The 25,962-nt window shown below is 45.5% G+C and overlaps 1 protein-coding gene across 2 annotated transcripts; it reads left to right on the top strand.

Moving 5' to 3' along the window:
• Positions 1 to 37: 37 nt before the first annotated feature.
• On the top strand, positions 38 to 17,039 carry psen1 (presenilin 1). Of its 2 annotated transcripts, none has more exons than XM_056296442.1 (11): positions 38 to 146; positions 724 to 809; positions 7,070 to 7,380; positions 8,001 to 8,142; positions 8,488 to 8,555; positions 9,394 to 9,614; positions 13,429 to 13,527; positions 13,854 to 13,958; positions 14,090 to 14,266; positions 15,346 to 15,464; positions 15,681 to 17,039. In XM_056296442.1, exons 2-11 carry the CDS (start codon positions 774 to 776, stop codon positions 15,834 to 15,836), a joined length of 1,434 nt encoding a protein of 477 aa, XP_056152417.1. In that variant the 5' UTR covers positions 38 to 146; positions 724 to 773; the 3' UTR covers positions 15,837 to 17,039. The 2 variants fall into 2 exon arrangements, with proteins under 2 accessions (XP_056152417.1, XP_056152418.1); XM_056296443.1 differs by having other exon boundaries at positions 7,073 to 7,380.
• Positions 17,040 to 25,962: the final 8,923 nt, after the last annotated feature.

Consider the following 25,962-nt stretch of genomic DNA (forward strand, 5'->3'; position numbering starts at 1 on the left):
CGCTCCCCAGCGCCGCGCTAGCAGGAAGTGCCCCTTGGACGAAACCGGATGAGCTATGAGAACGCGATAAAGAGAAGAAAGTGTCCGGTTTCCGTAATCGAAATAACGTCAAACTACAAATCAAGAAGTTTGCCGTTTGGATATAGGTAACGTTTAACTTCATAAGGTCGCTTTTCTGAAAGCCAAGAGTAGTTCGAGCAACACAGGTTGCGGGGCCGGTGGTCTGCACCGTTAACATCTGTGGCTAACTAGCCGCATTAGCTCGCTAATGCTATCGTAAAACACACCTGTGTCACTCGTTACACCTAATATCAGCTAACTAGCACATTTTTGCATCTAGCCAATGGCTAAAGTTAACTTGGTACCTGGGCGAACTGATTGGCATATGAACCAGTAGTAAATTCTCAAGAGTTTAATCTATAATGTTTACTAGCAATGAATTAACCTGGCTTGATTCTGTACCCAAACAGTAGGTGTTACACTCAGAATTGTCACCTTAAGTTATTGAATGTTAATGGTATTGTTACTTCTTCGTGTATTTCTTATTGCTGAACATGAATTAACAAGTTGTCGACGTGACAGGTGCCACAGTGCAAGCAAACACCCTAAACGAATCAGACGATATTGTTTGTATCTAATTACGGTTAAGTATTCCGATCTGCCCCTGCTGAAATGCATATGATGCGCAACAGGCACAAATCGCTATTTTTCCTCTTTCATCAGGACGAAAGAATTTGGTTTGCATGTGAGGACAAGAGTCTGCTCAGCCAACAATGGCGAACAATGCAGAGGATATTGAGAACAATACGGTCAGTATGGATGAACAGGTTGCAGTTTCTCTATATCAGTGCAGTGATTTGTTGCTTAATGACGGTGTACAGTTCAGCGTTTCAGTGGATCGGTATTGACGGGGTGTTTACCACTATCTGAAAGTATACACGGTGGAGTGAGGTGAGTGACCGGCACTTGTGTGATAGGTAAAACTGCGTCTGCTGCTTCATTACCCTGTAAGAAATTGATCTTTTTAGCCTCTTTTTTTTATTACTCATGGAAGCGTTAATAGCCTGAAGATAAATTGTATGTCAGTATTTGAACAACTGTTACGTGAGGCTGTGAAAAACGTATCACCCGAAAGTGTCACTTGTTGAGAATCAACAAGGACCTTAAAAGCTGGTACATGTTCCTGTTTGAAGATACTGTTGTATTTTTCTTGTTCATAAAGGCGTGGTCTTGTAGTCCATTACTGGAGCCAAAGTTCCTTTTCACAGTTACCAAATCCAATAAGTCACAACAAATCTTGTCTAAGTCTGTTTACTGCATAACAGCCCCTGTCCTAGTGCGTGCACAGCGCCACATTATTCAGGGTAAAGAATTAACACCAGCCACCAGCAAAATGCTGTTGTATGGGGTTGGGGGGGGGGGTGACCTTACTGTATGCCATCTCTCCTCAATCTTGTTGGTCTTCAGGACAATAAAATTATTTTTTTTGGAAATTGGCAAGCAGTACTACCACATAGTCATTGTTGACTGCTTGCCTTAAAGCTAGAATCTGGAAGATTGTCACTTTTAACTTACTGACATCTTGGTGTTATTGTTAGCTGCATTGGTGTTTGTTCACTCCAAGTCCCAGAGATCCATTTGAAAAACAGTCAACAGTGCTGTTGTGTTAGTACCACCTTCACCCATGAACAAAACATCGCTCAACTTTAGTTTTAGCTGTTGATGGTGTTGTAAATCGATTTGTAAAACTCTCCTATGAGCTTGGTCTGCCACACCTGCTTTTCAGCCACAACAGCATTGTTTCTTCTTTAAATTCTCTTCTACCTGCCTTATTCTGCCACATTTGGCTATCTTGTTGAACATGTAAAAGGCAGTGCATTTAATATTTATCAGGAGAGGTCCCACCGGACTGCAATCCTAAAAAGGAGTTAGTACAAAAATGATTGCGATATTGATGGATTAGCTATTTTATTAAATGCACCAGCATGGCAAGTATCACAAAAGACATTTGTTTTCATGTAAATCCTCAGCGCTGTGGCTGTAACTCCAAAATTGTTGAAAAAACTTATATCAGCTAATCAGCCAAGCGGCTGCCCAGTGTCTCACCAGAGAATGATTATACCCCTCAGCCCCATGTGTGAGAAATAATTTTCCTAAATCGTTTTTTCTAGGTCATTTTTCCAATATGGCTTTTTAAAGGGCTGCTGCAACACTCAAATCTTCTGATTAGTTGCAGAATAAAGTTGTCTTCATTTTAAGTGTACCTTGTGAGGGTAACAGATTTGCTCGTGTCTCAACCTGCCAGGCAGTCTGGCAGTTTTAGTTCAGCCTGTTTTGTTAGATTGCCTTGTTTTGGCCTGTGGGGACACAGCCTGGGGAGGAGAGGGAATGAGGGCACTTTTGCCCTCTTCAGAGAACCTGAAGAGTGTGTGTGTGTGTGTGTGTGTGTGTGTGTGTGTGTGTGTGTGTGTGTGTGTGTGTGTGTGTGTGTGTGTGTGTGTGTGTATTGGTATTTGTGTGAAACAAAGAAAGTGCCAAGCAGTCAAGTGTAAAACACAGACGACTTGATAATAGTTTGGCCTGGGCTGTTTTTACACAGGGCACAATCGTTTATTGAAATTGTAAATTGAAACCCCTGCCTCACTTCTCTATACGAACAACCACAGCTAAGTGTTGGAAACAGGTTGTTGCCATTTTTGTTTTTTTATTTTTTTATTTCTGCCAAGATAAAGGATTTAAATTTGTTAACTAATAATAATACATTTTATTTGTGGGCACCTTTCAGAGCATTCAAGGACACCTTACAGAACAAAGTTAAAAAAACAAGCAGCACTGTATCAGACAGCATAGAGTCAAAACAAAGCAGGGTAGACAATAAAAAGTTAAGACAACAGATAAGTATAAAATCATCATCTGCACAAAACTCGGTGAAGCGTGGATCAGACTGAATATGCCAGTTTGAAAAGCTGCGTTTTGAGATGGGATTTGAAGGTTGAAAGAGAGTCAGTGTTGTGAATGTCTCGTGGGAGAGAGTTCCATAGGAGGGGGCAGAATGACTGAAGGCTCTAGACCCCATGGTAGTCAAGTAGGCCGATGGTGTAGTGAGTTGGAGAGCAGAAGAGGATCTGAGAGTGCGGGAGGGCGTGTGGATATGAAGGAGTTCGGAAAGATATGAAGGAGCTAGGTTATTAAGGGCCTTAAAGGTGAGGAGCAGGATCTTGAAGTCAATACGGTATTTAACAGGGAGCCATATGAACAGGAGTGATGTGATCTATGGAAGGAGTTCTGGTAATGATACGGGCAGCTGAATTCTGGACCAGTTGAAGCTTATGAAGACACTTGAGGGGAAGACCAAAGAGGATAGAATTGCAGTAGTCAGTACGGGGTGTAACCAGGGTGTGAATGGGTATGGCGGTGCTGTTAGGTGTAAGTGACGGGTGAAGACGATGAATATTGCGTAGGTGGAAGTATGCAGACCAAGTAACATTGTTGATGTGAGCTTCAAAAGACAATGTGCTGTCCAGGATGACACCCAGACTCTTAACCTGAGGTGATGGAGAAACTATAGAATTGTAAAGTCAGAGAAAAACTATCAGGTTTAGCCAAAGTAGATTTAGTGCCAACTAAGAGGACTATATAAGATTTTTATCTGTTTTACCCCTTAATGGTAATTAGAGATGCTGTTTTGTAATAACCACATCTATAACCACCCCATAGACCTGACAAACATACTAATTATTCCCAGATGCTGAATATATTGTGTTTTCCTAACATCAGCCCTGTTTGATGCAGTATTTTCCCACAAGTGCAATACGTGAGACTTTGGTCTCATGTATTTCTTAGATCTTATGCTCTAGTTCTTTCACACATGACCCCAAAGTGAAGGGTTTCATCACGTTTCCTGAAAAGACTACATGTGTAAGAGATTTTACTGCATGGCAGTTATCATAATAATCCTCGCTGAAAGTAGACCAAAGTTGGTCTCATCAACAGTGTCTATTACATACACCGATCAGCCAAAACATTAAACCTACTGACAGGTAAATGAACAAGATTGATTATCTCATTGCAATGGCAGCTGTCAAGGGGTGGGATATATTCGGCAGCAAGTGAACAGTCAGTTCTTGAAGTTGATGTGTTGGAAGCAGGAAAAATGGGCAAGCATAAGGATCTGAGTGACTTTGACAAAGACCAAATTGTGATAGCTAGACGACTGGGTCAGAGCATCTCCAAAATGGCAGGTCTTGTGGGGTGTTCCCAGTATGCAGTGGTCAGTACCTACCAAAAGTGGCCCAAGCAAGGACAACCGGTGAACTGACGACAGGGTCATGGGCGCCCGAGGCTTCCTTGATGCGCGTGGGGAGCGAAGGCTAGCCCGTCTGGTCCAAGCTCAAATTGCTGAAAAAGTTAATGCTGGCATAATAGACAGGTGTCTGAACACAGTGCATCACAGCTTGCTGCATATGGGGCTGTGTAGCCCATAGACCGGTCAGAGTGCCCTGTCCACCGCCAAAAGCACCTACAATGGGCACGTGAGCATCAGAACTGGACCATGAAGCAATGGAAGAAGGTGGCCTGGTCTGATGAATCATGTTTTATTTTACATCATGTGGATGGCTGGGTGTGTGTTCATTGTTTACCTGGGGAAGAGATGACACCAGAATGCACTATTGGAAGAAGGCAAGCTGGTAGAGGCATTGGAATGCTCTGGGCAATGCTCTGCTGGGAAACCCTGTTTTCTGGCATTCATGTGGATGTTACTTTGAATCGTGCCACCTACCTAAACATTGTTGAAGACCAAGTAAACCCCTTTATGGCAACGGTATTCCCTGATGGCCGTGGCCTCTTTCAGCAGTATAATGTGTCCTGCCACACTGCAAAAATGGTTCAGGAATGGTTTGGTGAATATGACAAGGAGATCAAGGTGTTGTCCTTGCTGCAAATTCAGAATCCGAATCATGTTTATTGGCCATGTGGGTTTGCACATACATGGAATTCGACTTTGGTTTCGTGGCTCTCTCAGTGTACTTAACGTAGAATAACAACACTACAACACCAGAATTTTCATACTACTATATATACACAAGGATTGACTTATACAGGTGAAATAAGAGGTGATAAAGTGCAATGGTGCAGAGAATATATCTGAGATGCTGAAATAGATGTTAGCAGGTTACTTACATACATGCCTGAGGTAGATGGACATGACAGAGCGTACCAGTATATATGTACAATGTACAGTACAGTATATACAAAATGGTTGGATTTACTTGACAGTGTTAAGTGTTCATTTGAATGACAGCCCGCAGAAACAAACTTTTTATATCTGGTTGTTTTGGGGTACAGTGCTCTGTAGCGCCTACCAGAGGGGAGGAGTTGGAACAGGTTGTGACCAGGGTGTGTGATAGGTCTGCAGTGATGTTGCCTGTCCGTTTCCTGACTCTGAAGGTGTATAAGTTCTGAATGGAGGGCAGGTTGGCACCAGTGATTTTCTCTGCAGACTTAACTGTCAGTTGTAGTCTATCCCTGTCCTGTTTGGTGGCCGAACCAAACCAGACAGTGATGGATGTGCAGAGGACAGACTGGATTATTGCAGTGTAGCACTCAATCAGCAGTTCCTGAGGCAGGTTGAACTTGTTGAGCTGGCGGAGAAAGTACACCCTCTGCTGGGCCTTTTTGATGGTTGTGTCTCTGTTGGATGCCCCCTTAGGTCTTGGGAGATTTCTGAGCCCAGAAAGCTGTAGATTTTCACCATAGACACTATGCTGTTGAGTATGGTGGGGGGTGGTGGTGGGGGCAGTGTTGGGGGACTGTTCCTGAAGTCCACTGTCATCTCCTCTGTTTTGAGCACGTTCAGCTCTAGGGGTTTTTTTTTGGAGGGGGGGTTTCCCCCCTTTCTCCCCAATTGTATTTGGCCAATTAACCCACTCTTACAAGCCGTCCCGGTCGCTGCTCCACCCCCTCTGCCGATCCGGGAAGGGCTGCAGACTACCACATACCTCTCCGATACATGTGGAGTTGCCAACTGCTTCTTTTCACCCGACAGTGAGGAGTTTTGCCAGGGGGATGTAGCACGTGGGAGGATATATTCCCCCCAGTTCCCCCTCCCCCCCGAACAGGCGCCCCTACAGACCAGAGGAGGCGCTAGTGCAGTGACCAGGACACATGCCCACATCCAGCTTCTAGTCTTCCTTGGCAGACACGGCCAATTGTGTCTGTAGGGACGCCGAACCATGCCGGAGGTAACACTGGGATTCAACTGGCGATCCCCATGTTGGTGGGCAACAGGATAGACCGTTATGCCACCCGGACGCCCTGTTCAGCTCCGGGTTGTTATGGCCGCACCAGAGGGCCAGCTGATCAACCTCCCGTCTATATGCAGACTTGTCACTATCCCACATAAGGCCAGTGATGGTTTTGTCATCCGCAAACTTCAGGAGTTTAACAGACGGGTCACCTGAGGTGCAATTCCCTAGATCGCAATCTGATCTAGCATCTGTGGGATGTGCTGGAAGAACAAGTCCAATCCATGGAGGCCCCATCTCCCAACTTACAAGACTTAAAGGGTCTGCTTTTAATGTCTTGGTGCTAGATACCAGAGGACACCTTCAGAGGTCATGTGGAGTCCATGTTTCGATGGTTTAGAGCTGTTTTGGCAGCACGAGGGGAACCTACACACGGTGTATGTATAGATGTGATTCTGCAAAATAAGACAGTTCCAGAGAGTTCCAGTTTTCTTTTTTTTTAAAAAAGATTTATTTCTGATTTTTCCCTTTTTCTCCCGATTTAGTGGCCAGTCGATCCCTATTTTAGTTCAAACACCCACCCTCGTACTGCATGCGTTCGCCAACTGCATCTCTGCGGCCGATAGGTCCAGTGGTCTGTGTATGTTCTGTCTTACACTCCCATTTCCTGTTGAATTTAATGTGAGGTACTGTGTGTGTGTGCCTGGCTATATGTGTTACTTTGTAATTGCATCAGTTGTGTGCCACCAAGATTAATTCCCACACATTCTTTTGTACTTTGCAAATAACATGATTCTGTCCAACTTTTCTTTACTCCCCCTCAGCAGGCCAGTGAGGCAACAGAGCCTAGCCAGCAACCAGAGGATATTGAGGTGACCAGAGTGTGTTCCAGTGGTGGAGTCAGTGATGGAGGGGGAGATGGAGGAGGTGGAGGGTCAGAGCAGAATGGGCAGCCCCCTACGGCTCGGCCGCCCCGGGTGGTGGAAAGTGAGGAGGACGAGGATGAGGAGCTGACCCTGAAGTATGGGGCCAAACACGTCATTATGCTGTTCGTCCCCGTCACCCTCTGCATGGTGGTCGTTGTGGCGACCATTAAGTCTGTGAGCTTCTACACCCAGAATGACGGGCAGAGGCTGTGAGTGTGTACACCCCCTTCATTAGATGGATTGGAATTGTCAAGCTTAGACAGGACTGGTGGCACATTAGAAACGTGTCATTTTTTTTTAATAAAATGCATTAAGACAGTAGTACCACTAGGTGGGGATAAAGCAACATAATACACGTTTATGTAGATGAAAAAACTACTGTAGAAGGAACTAATTGTAGAAAAAAAATACCTGTAACAGAATCTTTCAGAAAGTGGTGCAAAATCACATTAACGTCACATTATAGGCATTTAACTAACACACTTGTCTTGAGTGATTTTAAAGTGAAGGCAAGGCAAATGATAAAATAAGCTTACATTTCATCGCCAGCAGTTTTACAAGTAAATGATGATACCCGGTACAACGGATAAAGCCACAGCACCCCGGCAATATGCATATCAAATATCTCAGTCTCCTGAAGACTTGCACACAACAGAAAATGGCTAAGGAGGGAAACAGGGAAAGGATAAGTTTAGGTTTTGTATGCCATTGTCATTTTTTTTTAAGTCAGTGTTAATCTTCACTGCATGTCAGAATTGTTATTGATGTACTTTCTAGTTTCTTTCACTTGACCTGATGTGCTTCTTGTGTGACGTATAACCCTGTGCAGGATCTACACACCATTCCGCGAAGACACAGATACCGTAGCGCAAAGAGCCCTCCATTCCATCCTCAATGCCATCATCATGATTAGTGTCATCATCGTCATGACCTTGGTGCTAGTTCTGCTCTACAAGTACCGCTGCTACAAGGTGACACCACAGTTTGTCATGACACACGTTAACACTTATGTGGTTGTCCCTTACGAAGCTTGCCTGGGTCACATGACAACAGGAAGCCATTTTTGATGATTGGTTTAACTCACCAATGGACACCACTACATCAAAGGACAATTTAGATTATGTAAAATAAGATGACACTTGTGTTCCTGCCTTCATTATCAGCATCCTTCAAAGTTGTTAAACACCACCTTGTCCAGTTTTACAAGTAGGTCAAAACAAATGCCGAAGATTCTTTGATGGTACTATTCTGCCTAGATGAGCTGTAGGAACATGTACTGTACATCAGTCTTATGAGTATGAACTTTGACCTCACAGGTGATCCAAGGCTGGCTGTTCCTCTCCTCCCTCCTGCTGCTGTTTTTCTTCTCTTACATCTACCTCAAGTGAGTCCAAATTTTGACCTTTTCCCCACAAGTCCTCAGCTCCTCTCCCTCTTTGACTCTAAGTCAAGTCTGTTATTGTCTTCACTCGCACAGTTTTACAGATGAAACAACATGTATTTCTGACAGGTCATACTGTGTATTGGGGAAGTTCTTAGATGGAAAGGGTAATCACCAGAGGTGTAAAAACCAGGTCCAGAAAGTAAAAGTCCAAACCATGTATTTGCTCCACTCATGCACTTCACCAGCAGGTTCTAGTCGACACCACTCCTCAACTAGGTAGGGAAAACTAGCTAATGAAATCAGCTGGTTTAGTAACATGGTTGGAGCAAATACACGGTTTGGATATTTACTTTCTGGACCTGGTTTTTACAACTCTACAAATCACTACTAGCTAATCAGTAAGAGGACTATAGTATAACAATACAGTAGTACAACAGACATCACAAAAAGGTACCAAAGGCATCACAGAACCCAACAGTGTGAGGCAAAAACAAGAGTGAGACCAAAACAATGCAGATACAAGGACAGGGCATCGAAGCGTTGAATCACTTGTCGTACAGGGGTAATGGAACTGAATGGCTGCTATGTTGTGTTTCTTTTTCATGTTTCCCTGCTAATTCAAATTTGCAATGTTCCTCTTGGATGCATAGTATTTCTGTCACGTCTAAGTGTAACAGTGGGCAATACATCAAGTGAAATTCCTGGCACGTGAAAACCTGCTAGGCAAATAAAAGCACACCCTCATTCTGGTTATGATTCTGGAGCTGCTTCAGTCTCTTTGCAGCCAGCTCAATACATAGGTGTCACTGACATTTCCCGTCTCCGCTCTGTTCGACAGGGAGGTTTTCAAGACCTACAATGTGGCCATGGACTATATCACCCTGACAGTGATCATCTGGAACTTTGGGGTGGTGGGCATGATCTGCATTCACTGGAAGGGGCCCCTGCGGCTCCAGCAGGCCTATCTCATCATGATCAGCGCCCTGATGGCCCTGGTTTTTATCAAGTACTTGCCAGAGTGGACCGCCTGGCTCATACTAGCTGTCATATCAGTCTATGGTAAATCCTCCTGCAGCCTCCACACACACACTTCCTCTGGCCGGTGCTTCTCTAGGAGAGAATCTGAGAGTTTGTTTCTGTTGAGGGAACTCGGAGTCAATCTGTCAAGTGATGTGTTATGCACTACAGTTGTTTCTCTGTGTTTGGTTTGTAGGGTGGTTTTCACCAAAGACAGGACACGAGCAGCACAGCTAGAAAAAAGTGAAATCGAAGCTAATTTAGTATTTACAAGTGTTAATTAACACAAAAATACTACTATTTTGGTGATTAATTTCAAGGGCTCTAATTTCTGGACAGCACAAGACCGGCGGTAGCGCTAACACAGACATAGTGACAACTTCGTTGGGCGCAAGGTGGTTTTCTCTTGCGTAGGTGTGTTTGCTAATTTCTGGGCTCGCGATGACATCGCTTGTGTTAAAATGGGCGTGGGGGCGCAGTAGAGGGTGTGTCGGTCAAAATCAGCTGGCGCAGTGCTAATTTGGTGTCAAATAAAACCAAATATTACGCCCGCGTCTCCGCCTGGTCAGGCCACGTCTTAGGGCAGACACAGGCGTTGTGTGGTAGTTTCTGGGCTTTAGGCGAAGGTGCACTAAGTATAGACTTACCCCGAGTCACACATGCCACTTTTGTTAATGTTATATTGGCCTATTTCATGGATAATTTGACTAATGAATACCATCCTAAACATTTTTAACCACAAAACAGAATCTCTGCAAGTGTATCGTTGGCTTCAAACATAAAATGGTCAGTGTGTACCAGTATGCATGGAAAACAACATGGTGACGGGGATTTCAGTATTTCAGTTCACCTCATTCAACCTGAAAGAAGGAACTGATTGCCGAGGCTGACTGATCCGTGATCACGCCTGTCTAAGGTCTCCTGCTGTGGTCATAGGGGAAAGACACTGGTGAGAACGAAGACACGTTAAACGGTTGCCTGTCAAATAATCGTGTTTGTGTGTTGTCTCATATCACATTGGAAATGGTGATGTCTGTTGTATGTGCCCTCAGCGACTCTGCACCTCCCGAGCAACAGTTTCCTCCTGGGAGAAGCTTTGCTGCCTGAGCTGGTCTGGACTTCGGCCGTCCATTATGAAGTTGGCAGTACACCATGACAGAGCGCGTGCTGCTTTTAAAGGGAATGAGAGGAGCTGATTTGATTGGCTGTAATTGAAGACAGCCCCCCACCACTCCTACTGATAATTTATTCCTTCTAATCCAACCCTTCTACAACGGCGCCTCCGTTGCGCCTGATTACCGCCAGCGCAGCATGTCTTAAAATTAGCAAAAAAAGTATTGGCCACACCTTAGATCGACTTGGCGCCGTGAACTAGTGCCAGCGCCTTTGACTGCGCTGTGACCTGGAAACTAGAGCCCCAAGTGTGAGATGTTAACGAGTTAAACTTAAAGTGATATTTGGCTCGTCGTTGGTCAGATTCTAAACTCCCCCCAGAACATACAGAATTAGTGTTTTTATAATGTCCAGTCATCCAAAGGGGGAAAAAATTACTTCGCCCGGAGCATAACATACCAGAGATAAAACATGGAGCCGCTACTTAAATGACCCAGAACATGTCACTTCTCCATAAAAATTCTCTGCCACATTCAGAGACTCAGAAGACTTAGAAGGTCAGTTTACGGTATATTGGGCCTCAATTCATCAGTCATACAAATTTGTTCTTACACACCCATGGAATTTATTTTAGCTCTCAAGATCGTCTGATAGTCAGCAGCAAAGCATGATGGTTATTTGTAGTTCCTTTCCCCTAATGTCTGTTGTCTACCTCTTGCAACGAGCCATCACCCAGGCCTGCAAAGACATCGGTGTTAGCCAACCGGTGTCCACATTCAGGGGTTACCCAGGTTCTACACTGGCCTGTAAGACAAACCTCAGGGCTAAAATATCCCATGGGTATGTGAGAACAAATTTGTACCTACGAACGATTGATGGATGAGGCCCATTGTTTACTATTATGGTCATTTTGCCCCCCCCCCCCCCGAAATCTGGGTGTACACAATAAGGAATGACAAATATCACCACTGGTGCGCGACAAGGCAGGATGTGGCCTGTGAGCTGAGAAGTGTTTTGAGGAAATGTGGTTGAAGAGATAAACCTGTGAGGAAATGAGGTGGGTAAAAGGCTGATGTAAAATGACCACCTTTCTAGCCAATATGGAGACTTCCTGCAAGAAGCTTTCTTCTGAGAGGGACATTTTCAGTCAGGCATACTGTTTTGTTCTCTCTCAGACCTCCGGCTTACTGTTGTTTCACCTGAGGAGCCCAACGTAAGGGCAGAAGTTCAGACTGTTGGCAAACTTCTTTTTTTTTAAATAAATGTATTCCTGATTTTTCCTTTTTCTCCCAATTTAGTGGCCAATCGATCCCTATTTTAGTTCGAACACCCACCCTCGTACTACATGCGTTCACCAACTGCATCTCTCCAGCTGGCAGTCTCGAAGGAGACGCCTCCCACTTTCGTGACAAGGCGAATCCAGGCCGAACCGTTGCTTTTTCCGACACACACAGAGACGCATTCATATGACGAACACAAGCCGACTCTGCCCCCCTCCCGAAGACAGTGTTGCCAATTATTGCTGCTTCATCGAGTCCAGCCATAGTTGGATCTGACAAGACCGGGGCGCGAACCCTGTTGCAAACATTTCTTAACCTTTCTTGTGATCGAACAGGACCCAAACATGAGGGAGGTTTGATGCCCGGGGGAAATTCAGTTAGTTGGACTAGTTGTCAATCACTTAAAACTATTCTTAATCGAATTTCAACTAGTAAAAACATTGTGGCACTTCTGTGTGGCTAAACATGCCCATGTGCCACACCAGTCAAGTCAAATCAGATGCTAGGACCCCACCCACCCGCCAAATGCACCCACTAAACACGCTGCATTTAAATTAAAAAAAGAAAAAATTGGGGGGGGGGGATCCCCCTCCCCCCCAATTATACTTGGCCAATTACCCCATTCTTCTGAGCCATCCCGGTCGCTGCTCCACCCCCTCTGCCATTCCGGGGAGGGCTGCAGGCTACTACATGTCTCCTCCGATACATGTGGAGTCACCAGCCGCTTCGTTTCACCTGACAGTGAGGAGTTTCACCAGGGGGACGTAGCGCGTGGGAGGATCACACTAGTCCCCCCAGTTCCCTCTGCCCCCTGAACAGGCTCCCTGACCGACCAGAGGAGGCGCTGGTGCAGCGACCAGGACACATACCCACATCCGGTTTCCCACCCGCAGACACGGGCAATTGTGTCTGTAGGGACATCCGACCAAGCTGGAGGTAACGCGGGGATTCGAACTGGCGATCCCCATGTTAGTTGGCAACTGAATAGACTGGCATGCCACCCGGAAGTCCCCGCATTTAGATTTTAAGTATTAGCAAATGTTCACAAGGAAATGTAACTAAAATGAACTTCATTAGTTCCAGAAGGGTAATTGTTTTGTGTAACAGAAAGCAGTCACTTCAGTTGTGCAAGATACATGAACAGTGTGATACCACTTCCTGGTGCAGAATGGGTAGTCACCCTGTGTAGTTGTTCAGAGTTAAAAGTGAGCACAGCGAGTTTATTGTCTCTCTAGAACCAATGGCTCTGATGGTGTTCAAACTTGTGGACTGTTTCAGGACCCTGTAACCGTTAGCCCACCCAGCCAGTTGTGTGTGTCTGTTTGTGTGTCTGTGTGCTGACTAAGTCTCAGCCTTTCAAGTATTGCTGAGGTCATTTCCATGCGCCAGTTTGGCCTCGCAGAGGCCCTCTGCCCGATGGCTTGAATCTGTTACGTGACCCTCCACCCTTCTCTCCCCCACAGACCTGCTGGCGGTGCTGTGTCCCAAAGGGCCTCTGAGGATACTGGTGGAGACGGCACAGGAAAGGAACGAGCCCATCTTCCCAGCCCTCATCTACTCCTGTAAGATGTCTGCCAAATGTGTGCACACACACACACACACACACACACACACACACACACACACTAGTGAAGCAATCTTAAACTGGACAGAATGATGTAAACAATAAGATGGGAAAATCTACAAGGACAAAACAAATGGGTCGGCAAGATTTCAACAAAAATAAGTCATACCTGAAAAAATGAAGATGTGCTGTTTTGGTTTCAAACTTTCTCTTAATTTTTCTCACGATAAGAAAACTCGTGATGAATGTTTTAAAAGAAATTGTAAAAGTTTGAAATATTTCTCTCCCATTTCTACCCTCTGTCTCTTCCATTCTCTGTTGCAGCGACCATGGTATGGCTAGTAAACATGGCCGACACCGACGGGCCCAAGAGCAACTCAACAGAAACTGAACCAGCAGCAGCAACAGCATCTCAACCAGAGAGTCAAGGTCAGTGGGGTGCACCCGCCAAAGAGTGTGTTTGTGAGACTTGAATAAAAACGTGTGTGGCAGATTCACACATTGCATGACATTAAACCTCATGGAAAGCCATCATTTTCATTGGCTGCTTTGGTACCCAGTTGTAGCAGTAGCCCCGCCCCCTTCCAGTCCATCGCAGGATGATGGGGGCTTTACCCCATCATGGGTTGGCCAGCAACAGCACCAGCTTGGGCCCCTCCAGTCGACTACCGAGACGAGACGGGAGATTCAGCATATGCCCACCACTCGGCCCCCTGCGGAGGACGATGACGAGGAGAGTGAGTACCAACGGCTTTTTTTTTTCTTTGTGGACCAGTCACACGCTAGGATGTTAAAGTTGATGAGTAGCAAAGTAGAGGGGGAGGCAGAGGAGGCAAGATCCAGGTGAGAAAGTTGTCGATCCAGGCAATGTCAACAAACCCAACAAATACAAGAAAAATGTGGCAATGTGTTTTGACCTTTGACCCAGCCAAAATATAAAATTCCACACTAGCTCTGTATTTTATGCGAACAGCACATTGACCAGGCACCTTTTTTGGATTTTTTGCCCCTTTTTCTCCCCAATTGTATCCGGCCAATTACCCCACTCTTCCAAGCCGTCCCGGTTGCTGCTCCACCCCCTCTGCCGATCCGGGGAGGGCTGCAGACTACCACATGCCTCCTCCGATACATGTGGAATCACCAGCCGCTTCTTTTCACCCGACAGTGAGGAGTTTCGCCAGGGGGACATAACGCATGGGAGGATCACGCTATTCCCCCCCAGCCCCCCCCCCAAACAGGTGCCCCGACTGACCAGAGGAGGCACTAATGCAGCGACCAGGACACATACCCACATCCGGCTTCCCACCTGCAGACACGGCCAATTGTGTCTGTAGGGATGCCCGACCAAGCCGGAGGTAACACGGACAGTCGAGCCGCCGATCCCCGTCTTGGTAGGCAACGGAATAGACCACCATGCCACCCGGACGCCCCCGAGCACCTTTTTCTAAACTGCAATCATCATCCCTCACTTCCCGTCACTCTGAAAACTGAACACAAAATATTTCAGGAATGTTTTTATATATCTTTCTTTTTCTGTGTGTGTGTGTGCCCGTGTGCACGTCTGAGAATGATGTTTTTAGCAATGGTAGAAGGTAGTATGGTAAGAAGCAAATATCATGGCAATTACTAGGTTTCATGTCTCTGCAAGGTTTCGTGTCTGTGGTGGGGGGTACTCAGGGCTCCCAGTAAATGTGGGGTAGGAGCCCTTGTTTGTACTGTAATTACAGCTGGGGGGAAAAATATTTCTATGGGGGGCTCGAGGAATCTGGTGTTTATGAGACCCCACCCTAAATGTGGTGCACTGCTGTGTTCTTAGGGGGCGTCAAGCTTGGCCTCGGGGACTTCATCTTCTACAGCATGCTGGTAGGGAAGGCGTCTGCCACGGCCAGCGGGGACTGGAACACCACACTGGCCTGTTTTGTGGCCATCCTCATCGTGAGTGACCACACTGGTCTATTTTAGTGTCTCAGTATGTTGTAAGAAGGATCTCTCAATGGCTTCATGTGAACCACATTGTTGTGTAACAGAACAGTTGAACTGTGGGAGGATTTTAGATTGTTTTTGCTGCTGTTGTTGTTGTTTTGTACTGTCTTTACTACTTTGTGTGATTTCTGTTTCTCTTTGAACCACTCCCCCCCCCCCCCCCAATAGGGCCTGTGTCTGACCCTTCTCCTCCTCGCCATCTTCAAGAAGGCACTTCCCGCCTTGCCCATCTCCATCTTCTTTGGCTTGGTCTTCTACTTTGCCACGGACAACCTGGTGCGCCCCTTTATGGACCAGCTAGCATTACACCAATTCTACATTTAGCAGGACCCTAAACTGCCACATCCCCTGCCTTCATTCGCTTACCCTTGCTCATGCGGCTCTCCATTTGACAGCACAAGAGCTGCCCCCTATACCAGCAGGGGGGATGAAGGGTAAGGTAGGGGCCCATTCCCCATCATCACCTCTCCTACGAACTCATGACTGAACACAAGCTGTTGTCTTTTTCTCTCTTTCGTTTGTTTTCTGACCTTCTCTGGTCTCTTTGGGTGGGTACATCCCACAACAGCTGTTAATTCTGAACGAATGGGTTTTTTTCTTTTGTGAGTTTGATTTTATTTATGTTTTCTTCTTTGGCGGGGCGGGGGCTGGGGTGAAGGGACTCACCCGACTAGAGACCTAAGGTTCAAATGGTTCTTTCTTGGGCACAGTCCAAACTAAGAGGAGAGATCATTAAAACCAAGACCAAAGGGGTCTATTTTTGTTTTTGTTTTTTTACCTTTTGTTTATCCAGGGAAGGTTGACTGAGCATGCTTGTTCTTTTCCACCAACGACACCCATCCTCCACTTCCACTCTCGCATACATTCACACCTGGGAGCAGCTTAAGACAACAGCAGCTTGTCAGCCATTTAGTGGCTCCTCTGGAGCATTCGGGGGGTCAAGTGCCTTGCTCAAGGGCACACTGAGAGTAGATTCTGAAGAAACGAGAAATTTCTCATCCACTTTCCCCCCACCTTGTTCTGGATTTAAAGCATTAACCTTCTGACCACAAGCTTGTGTTTTGTTTGTTCTTACCTTTGACCTAACCTCTGGGCCGCCACACGAAGGCTGCTGTATCAAACCCCTGGTTTTTTCTATGCTGATGATACTGGAATGATACATGTATAGTTTTCCCAGTTTGACTGTGTATAACTAGCTGGTTTTCAAAGCGTGTTTTCTTCACCACTGTTTAGTGCTCTGAGTCTTTGACTTTCTGAATGGAGGTTCCCGTTCTTAAAAAAAAAAAGAAAAAAAAAAGAAAAGAAAAATAAACCTGTCCGCTCACAATGGTTTTCACTGAACAGAATGTTTTTAAATCTGTGGGTCTCCCCAAAGTGGAAGTGTAGTTAATGGCATTTTCTGTGGAAATATACAATATGATTTCGGGTCTATCACGTAGGCTTGGGCGATAGGACGAATATATCGGCATTTGGCTGAGTCCAGTCAGCAGCTGTTTTTTTGGGGGGGGGGGGCGATTATTTTCCTTTTTATTTTGCTAAGTTAATGGTCCGCCTCCTTGAGAATTCAACTCGGTAAATGATTAACCTGTAAAGAACAATTCAAAGCGTGTGCGAATAGGAATTGGCAGTTGGAGTTGGGCCATATGCACAATCTTGTTGCACTGATTTCCGACGACTTCATAACAACTAAGCCGTCTGTGGTGGTTGCTGTCTGACCCATTGGTGCTGAAAAGCAACGTCAGTTCATAAATCATTTTGAGAACTACACTAAAAACTATGCAGTTGTGTACCCTGATTAGTAGCGTAGTTATGTTATCCCCATCCGTTTGTTCATTTGGAGGCAGCAGGCGGAGGCGTCCTTCTCTGCTACCATCGGTCAAATTGTGTCGGACCGCTGTTCAGCCCGTCTTTACAGCTTAGTGCTTAGCAAAGATCTCGAGGTGATTTGTCTTGTTTCTTTGAAGAAGAGTAACCTATAGGCTGTAATCTTTCAGTAAGATCAGATTTCCACATCAACGCTCATGCAAACTGGTGGTGTTGGAAACTTTTGCCGACACTACTCGCAAACACAGAAAATTACTTAATTTAGGTCCTTCGGCTTGCCGGTTGTGTCCGGTTTAAAGCCAAAATAACCCCAAATGTATTCTTTTTCACAACAAGCTCTTCCATGATTGCATTTGCTGGAAATTGCTGGGGGCAAATATATCGGCAATTGCTAATTGTTGGGCTGACGGTGGCCGTTAGGAGAATCATGACGTATCGCCCAATCCTACTGTCACGTTGCCATCTCTGCCCTGCGTTCCAACATGTTCTTTACCGTAGTGACGGGGGAGTAATGCCACGGGAGAGTGGCAGTATTGGTAAACTTGCGTCAGAAACATAATTCAGTGGGTTCTTATGGGTGAAAGGACACATTTGCTGAGCAAGGAAGCACCACATTGTCCTCGGCCAGTGGTCCCTGAATTATGCACAATCTAGCGGGCCGAACTAGTTGAAATTTTTTCACACAAGCCTCCAGTGCACGATCAATGGCCTGCAATAAGTCTATCATGTCCTATTATTGGTTTGGTTGCCTTGTGGGGAATAATTTCCTTATCCATTTTCCCATTTTTGGCCTTTCTTGCTAATCGTCTTGTGGTCGACAATAAAAAGGTGCAGCAAGCACACAGATGTTTTTGGCTGTGGTTTAATTTACGTCTCAGTTTCTGCATAATAATAATAATAATAATAATGGATTACATTTATGTAGCGCTTTATCTAGACACCCAGAGTGCTTCACAGAGAAGGGGGAAACTCACCTCAACCACCACCAGTGTGTAGCACCCACCTGGGTGCCAGCAGCCATACCAACGTGTACCCTGGCTCTGCCAAATGACAGAAGCTAAGCAGGTATGGGCTTGGTTAGTACTTGGATGGGAGCTCTCCCAGGAAAATTGAGTTTCTGCTGGAAGTGGCGTTTGTCAGCCAGTAGGGGGCAGTCTTCCCTCCGGTCCTAATTTAGAAAAAAAAAAATAGGCAACAACAAAAAAATCTCAATGCCCCAGTGCAGTGACGGGGACACTGTGCTGTAGGAGATGCCGTCCTTCTGCTAAGACGTTAAAACTGAGGTCCTGATTCACTGGTCAATCCCATGGCACTTATCGCAAAGAGCAGGGGGGGGTCCCCCAGTGCCCTGGCAAAATTCACAACCTGGCTCTCTCCATCTGGCCAACTGATCATCCCCCAAGTATAATTGACTCAATGATTCCTCCCTCTCCACCTCAAGCTGATGTGTGGTGAGTGATCTGGTGCAAAATGGCCACCATGCATCGCCCAGGTGGGTGGTAATGTGTACTAATGCCTTTAAGGTATTACATATATTTACACATCTTCACTCTCTCTCACATACACAGACTTGTAATGTTAGCCATTGAGCCAGTCTGCTGGAACATGTCGATGACTTGCTCAAGAGCACTAAGGCAGTAGCATTTGAGGGACAGAAGAGCGCTACTCACTGCATCCCCTGGCTAAGATTTTTTTTTTTTTTTTTTTACCAGCTGGTCTGGGGATTTCAAACGATGATCTTGCAGTCACAAGCCGGTTTCTCTCGAAGATTAAGCCAACTGTCTTATCCAGTCATTTTCTGCCGGTGCCACCTGTAACTATGCAGCGTTGAAGTTACAGTTCAAATGGATGGGGTTATATTTTGAGATTTGCAGAGTAGAAACAATGTTTTAAGAGTCGAGAGATGGGCATTTCTTGAGTGTTGATAGGCTCAAGGTCTCAGAAGTCACGGAATCTTGACAAATTCTATATCGGAAAAGAAGAAAAATAGTAACAGGCATTCATTTTAAATTAATTATAATTTCATTATAACTCAGCGTTGAGTTATAATGAAATAGCTTGACATTCGAAGCTCAGTGTACATCTTATAAAACACAGACCAGAATATCCAAATCCAAGAAATGAAGGCTCTGAAAAAAAAGAAGCATGGATTATGAAAATATGAATTATTTAGGAACCCTGGCCTTGGCCCTGATTCCATGTCTTCTCGTGCATGAGATAATACTGTCTGGTGAAAAGAGACGAGGTGCACTGACTGTTCTTTTTATTGTTGCACTCCAACGTAATTTTTGATGAGGGGAAACCTGAACTCAATGGGGAAAATATAATTTTGTGGAGCCTTTTTCAATTTTGTTTCTAGGAAATATGTTTCGTGGGTTTTTTTTTCGTACCTTCATGTGCATATGTGTGTTATGCAAGGTTATACATTTCAAATTTTGTTCCTTTTTTAATAAATGGTGAAATTGAAAATGAGGCTCATCTTTTTTTCTGCATTAATTTCACAGAACCTCGAGTATCTAAGATGTTCTTAGATTCTCAGTGCTGTCAAATCGCTGCGATAATTCACCACATTAGCTGCGTAATAAGTTAGGCTTTGTGTTGCATAGAAGGATGCATATCAGCCATATTGTAGATCTCTAGCAGGTCAAAAGACAATGATTATGATAACGATTACTGTTTGCTTAGTTTGTAATAAAGTTACAAAGTGCTATTGTCCTCCCTCATACATGCCCACTGATTCCACCCGAACTCCCCTGGATTGACGTAAAGGACCTTGGCGGACGGTGGGAACATTGGTGGAATTCCATGGAATACTGGTGCGCTGGCATTCTATGCCTGTCCCTGATGCCAGTTGGCTAACGGCGTGATTGGCATGTCGCCTGGAATGCTTGAGGCATTAACTTGTCGCCATGGGGACCACTTGGCCTCGCGGACCCAGACTGTTTAGCCTCATACCACGATTTACCCAGCGGGTCCCCATGTGGCGGTATACTTTCCCTGTGAATCTCATTGCTGGGCCGGCATACAATTACAGAGGTAATTCTGTAAATCTCGTCTCGTGGCGATGCCAGACACCTGTTTCATCTAGACCACATTACAGCATGTACATGACTTTTGGAGCTTTCCCAGACAAAAGATTTATCCTTGCTTTGTAATCCACGAATGTGCCAGATAAGAATCCCCGCTGAAGGGAATTGTACTATAGAGGCAGTCTAGGCCCATTTTCAATCGGTCAGTCCAATTTTCTTCAGTTGCTTTATCTTCAAGATAGAAATGCAATTAAAAAACACATTTACCTTGAGTAGTAGTGTGTCTACATGCTAGTCAGTAGAAGGTGAACCCTGATAAAAGGGGGTTGGTGTTGACACTGGAAGGTAAACCCCTTGATATATTTTTCTTATGTCTTCTTGAGCACTCCCAAAGAGAAAGCTTGTTCCGTGACAAATGGATGAGCTCTATGTCACAAAATGAGGTAATCTGTCAATCACTGTCAGACTCTGGCTAAATTAGGGCTTTGGTGGTGGAGTTAGGAGACAACTCTGTGTGTCTCTCCAAAAATACCAGGATTACCAGGGTTACCAGGATAGCTCCTGTAAGGGGCTTTACTTGCCAGGGGCACATGGGAGGATAGGTGAGACATGCAATGGGATCAGAGATTATCTGGATTATCCTGCTGAACACACAGCGAACGTAGATACTTGATAACTGTGGGCAGGCGAAGACAACAGCCCGTTGTGTCTCGCTTTGTCTTTCAGTTTTTGGCAAACAACGAGCCTCTAAGACAGATAAAACGAAGACCAAGCTTTCGGGCAAAATATGTCGAAGGACAAGCTAGAGGGCCTGGTGAAGCGAATGGAGGAGACGCTGTCCGAGATGGAGCAGCTGAAGCTCCACTGCGGGAAGCAAAGCGAGGAGCTGAGCCAGCTGGTGGTGGAGCTCCGCAGGGAGAACCAAGAGCTTGTGGAGAAGTACAACCAGCTGGCCATGGACATGAAGGAGGCCAAGGAGATCATCGAGCAGCTACAGGACACCAAATACGCCTTCGACGCCAAGGAGAGGCAGGCACAGAAGCTCAACCGGCAGCTGTGAGGTTCCAGAGGAGGAGAGCCGGGAACTTGAGCGGTGTTGAGGCGGTGAAGGTGACACTAGACTTGGGTCATGGCTAGAGGAGGAACTCTAGGGAAGAGAAAGACTCAATAAGGTGGTTGGAGGGGGGAAAAAACTACTCACAAACTGAAGGATACCAAAAAGACCAGGGCATGCAACGTCATGTGAACTAACTAGCTGTTTTCCCTAAAATGTGTAGAGGACCTGTGTTTATGTTTGACCAAGCATATAGGATGTGTACATTTTAGACCAGAAGGGGGATGTAAAGCTAAGTAATTTGAGTGTTACCTCAACCTGTGTTTTAGTGCTCCTTTTTAAGCCTCCGTGGCGTGTAATGACCAGGAATCCAAAGTGGAGGTTTTTCAGAATATGTGGCTGTGTAATTCGGTTCAAAAGGGTTCTTTCTTTTAAAGTGGGCATAGATTTACACGTAGGACATTGTGCTCATTAGCCTTCTATAATTAAGCAAAGACAACATGCTGACATGACTGGCAGTTAGGCTACACTGTCCTTGTAAAGGCTTTATTCAAAGACAGCCTTTGGGTATTATCTTTACATGTAGTGTGACCAGGGAAAGTGGGTGGTCACCTATTTTCGGCTTTGAAGAGTCAAAATAAAAAACGTGATTACCCCTTTAAGATGTTGGACGTAGAGGCGCCTTTTCATTGGCTCCCAAATAAAAGCGAGACCGGAGCTAAGGTTTTTGACGCACCTACTACACGGCCCCTTTTCAAAATAAACTCAAATTCACATTTCCAGTGTGAAAAGGAAGAATGTTGAGGAATGAAAGTATGAATAAATAAAAGAATGAACATTATTATTGTGTTATAAATACTTAATTGTGTATATGTATGTATGTATCATAGATACACACAGGTCTGATCCCGCTCTGATTGGTAGATAGCCGTGGTGTTGTGGTGATACACATTTGAGGGTAGATTCGCCAGGGGCTGCTGTTCCTTTAAGGCGGACATTTTAGAGTGATGACGTAGGCACTGCTTAGCGTTTCCGGGGTGGAGCCATGTTTGCAGCAGCCTAGCGGTTGGTTAGCCGGTTGCAACGAGGGATCGCGCTGTATCGGTGTCGTTCTGTGTGGCGAGTAAACGGGATTGACTCGACTCGATCTCTCCGTCTCCTCATTCCTGCACACCCGCAGCACACCACAGGATCTAACGGTCTCTTACTTAAGTGTAGACTGCATTGTTCTTTCCAATCGGTAGGCGCAGGACAAGATTTGGTAGCGTTCTGGTTTCCGTTTCCATTTTAGTCTGAGTAGTATTGATCAACAGTAACAGTCCGCCATTTCCTTCGCGCAGAGAAAGAGTCTACACTTGATTTCCAACATGTCTGCGTACAGACGCCGTTTCAGACGCATCATGACTACCACCGAAGGGTTGGACAGTGGCGATTTTAAATGGTTTGAAAAATAGTATTAAAGTCGTTAATTTTGTTGTCAGTCGTTTCCTAACATATTGTAGCGCAGTCGGGGAACCGTCGCCGGGACGCGAACCCGTGTCTCCCGCTCCGCAAGCGACAACGTTAACCAGTCGACTAAAGGGTCCAATTGGTTAGTTAAGGACCAACATGTCTACGTATCCATGCACATTACACTACTCACTCTCTCTCTCTCTCTCTCTCTCTCTCTCTCTCTCTCGCTTCCGATGACCTCACGGCCTCACCATCCCACTTCTGACACCAATGTTACGAATTCGGGGGGCAGTCCGGGAACCGCCACAGCCGGGACGCGAACCCGTGTCTCCCGCCCCGCAAGCGACAACGTTAACCAGTTGACTAAAGGGTCCGGCCCGTTAGTCAAGGACCAACGTGTCTACTTATCCATGCACGCTGCACTATGCAATGCATTAATATCTCAACTGGGTATCTATCTTGACAGAATAGAGTTTAAAAACCGGCGGTCACTTTGACCGACCATGGTCGTATTAGGTAGGAGTGAAATCCATCCATTCATTATTCAAACCGCTTATCCTGCCCTCAGGGTCGCGGGGATTCAGGAGCCTATCCCAGCAGTCACTGGGTGGCAGGCGGGGACACACCCTGGACAGGCCGCCAGGCCATCACAGGGCCACTCTGACTCACGTAATGTATCGTTCTACAGTTCTGACAATTCTTCTGTGCTGTTGCTGCTGTTTCTTCCCCATTTCTTTGAGTACAATGAGCGAAACAGCGCCCCTCTAAATGCCCCCCCCCGCTTTTTCTCCCCAGTTGTATGTATCCATCCAATTACCCCACTCTTCCGAGCCGTCGCTGCTCCACCCCCTCTGCCGATCCGGGGAGGACTGCAGACTACCACATGCCTCCTCCCATACATGTGGAGTCGCCAGCCGCTTCTTTTCACCTGACAGTGAAGAGTTTCACCAGGGGGACGTAGCGCGTGGGAGGATCACGCTATTTCCCCCAGTTCCCCCTCCCCCCGAACAGGCGCACCGACCAGCCAGAAGAGGCGCTAGTGCAGCGACCAGGACACATACCCACATCCGGCTCCCCACCCGCAGACATGGCCAATAGGCTAGTTGCGTAGCGACATTCTACCACTTCCATTTCCCATTTCCGGAGTGCATTTCCATTTCCGGTCTTGATGCGAGAAGCAGAGAGATGCGATGGCATTTTACACAAGGTGTCTTCAGGATTTACCAAAAATCACAGTAATATGTTTTTACAATAAATCTGTTTTTATTGACCATTTCTGAGTGATTCCACTGTTGAAGTTTGTCAAGCACCAACAGACCAAATACTCTCGATGATGTTATGACCGGAGGAATAGAAAAATGAAATAATAGATAGATAGATATGATGTAGGACAAGTCAATTTTATTTTTAAAGCGCTTTTCTCAAAGTGCTTTACATAATAAACAAGTAAGCATAGATGAACAACAATTGGTTGTCAGTAGTTATACAATAAGAACTTAATCTGTCAAATAAAATTTTCTCCATCACTTTAGATACCACACTGGCTAGAGCAATCAGTTGATAATTATCTAAACTCCCTACTTTGCCTGCTTTGTCCTTAATGACAGGAACAAGAGTGGCAGACAACATGGAATATGGCAAGATGCCATGTGACAAAAAGCTTGTGAAGCATATGGCTAGTATGTACTATGGACTATGTATTATGAGCCGCGTACTATGGATAGACAATATTATACAACAGGATAAGGCACTTGAGTATGGGCACTATATACAATGGATGGACAATGAATACAACAAATACAATACAGGTGAGATATGATATGTTTGAATGGAGAATTGGTTCACTGGGACAATATGCTGACATCTGATTAGGTAAATGGAGCAGTAGCTCACATGTATGTGATTGTGACCTCCGGTGACAGAGGTCTGTGTTGCTGTGGGCTGATGGTCAACCTACTCCTGGTGACAGAGGTCTGTGTGGCTGGCTGTGGGCTGATGGTCCTCCTGGTCCTGGTGACAGAGGTCTGTGTGGCTGGCTGTGGGCTGATGGTCCTCCTGGTCCTGGATGCTTGTGAGGTCAGCGTGGGTTCACTCCTGAGGGCGTCTCTCTCCTTTTGGAATTAAATGCATAATTATTTAATGTCAAATTTGCTTTATTACTAAGATTATAACCTTAACCCTGCTAATGTCTGCAAATGTGCCATTATTTCATCAATTTATAAGTAGTAACTGCAAATACTAGTTACACATTTACCTGCCCAGGCCTTCACCAGTGGTCCATTCTGGTAGTTCACCTGGATGTAAGCTACATTGAACAGCTGATCGATACTTCCACACACAGACAGCAGTATGACCTGGCTGAACAGTTTGTTTTCGTTGACCCTCCGGATACACCTGTCCAGGTTTGAAACAAAGAAGGAAAAGTAAAAATGATCAACATAAGGATACCCATAAGATATACAATATACATTTCTCGTAAGAGAAATGAGCAGAATATTTAATTCATGACATACAGCATATCATCATCAAATCTTTACCCGTGTAAAATAGAATTGATATAAATATTAGTATTCAAAACAAAATCACCTCTCAATGTGGACTCTCAAGCGGGCAATGGACTGCGTCTGCTGGACATCCTCCCTACACATTTGGGCATTCTTCGGCAGAAAGGCGGGTCGGTAGACCTTGCAGGGAACGAGAGAGTCCACCGCAAAACCTTTGTCCACCATAATGGCTGTGTCTGCTGTGAGGAGGTTAGTAATGCCGGATATCTTGAAGATCTCTCGGTCGCTCATAGAGCCAGCATACAATGCAGAGATAAACGTTATGGGGCCGTGGGGGGCAATTCCTATCAAGGCCTTGAATGTGTGAGATTTGTATGTTGAGAAGACCTCACTCTGCAGAAGGAGAGAGGAGGGAGTTTGGCAGTAGATCTCTGTACAGTCAAGGATCACCTGTGTGCCAGGGTAGGACTCAACTCAGGTGGCAAAAGAGCTTTCACTTCATCTTGTGGTATCCACAGGCGGATGGAGCCAAGGACAAAGTAAAGAAAGTTTGTCCACATTGTAATGATCCTGCTGGCTGTGGTGCG

Source organism: Lampris incognitus, chromosome 16 (genome assembly GCF_029633865.1).
Source record: "Lampris incognitus isolate fLamInc1 chromosome 16, fLamInc1.hap2, whole genome shotgun sequence".
Classification (NCBI taxonomy): Eukaryota; Metazoa; Chordata; class Actinopteri; order Lampriformes; family Lampridae; genus Lampris; species Lampris incognitus.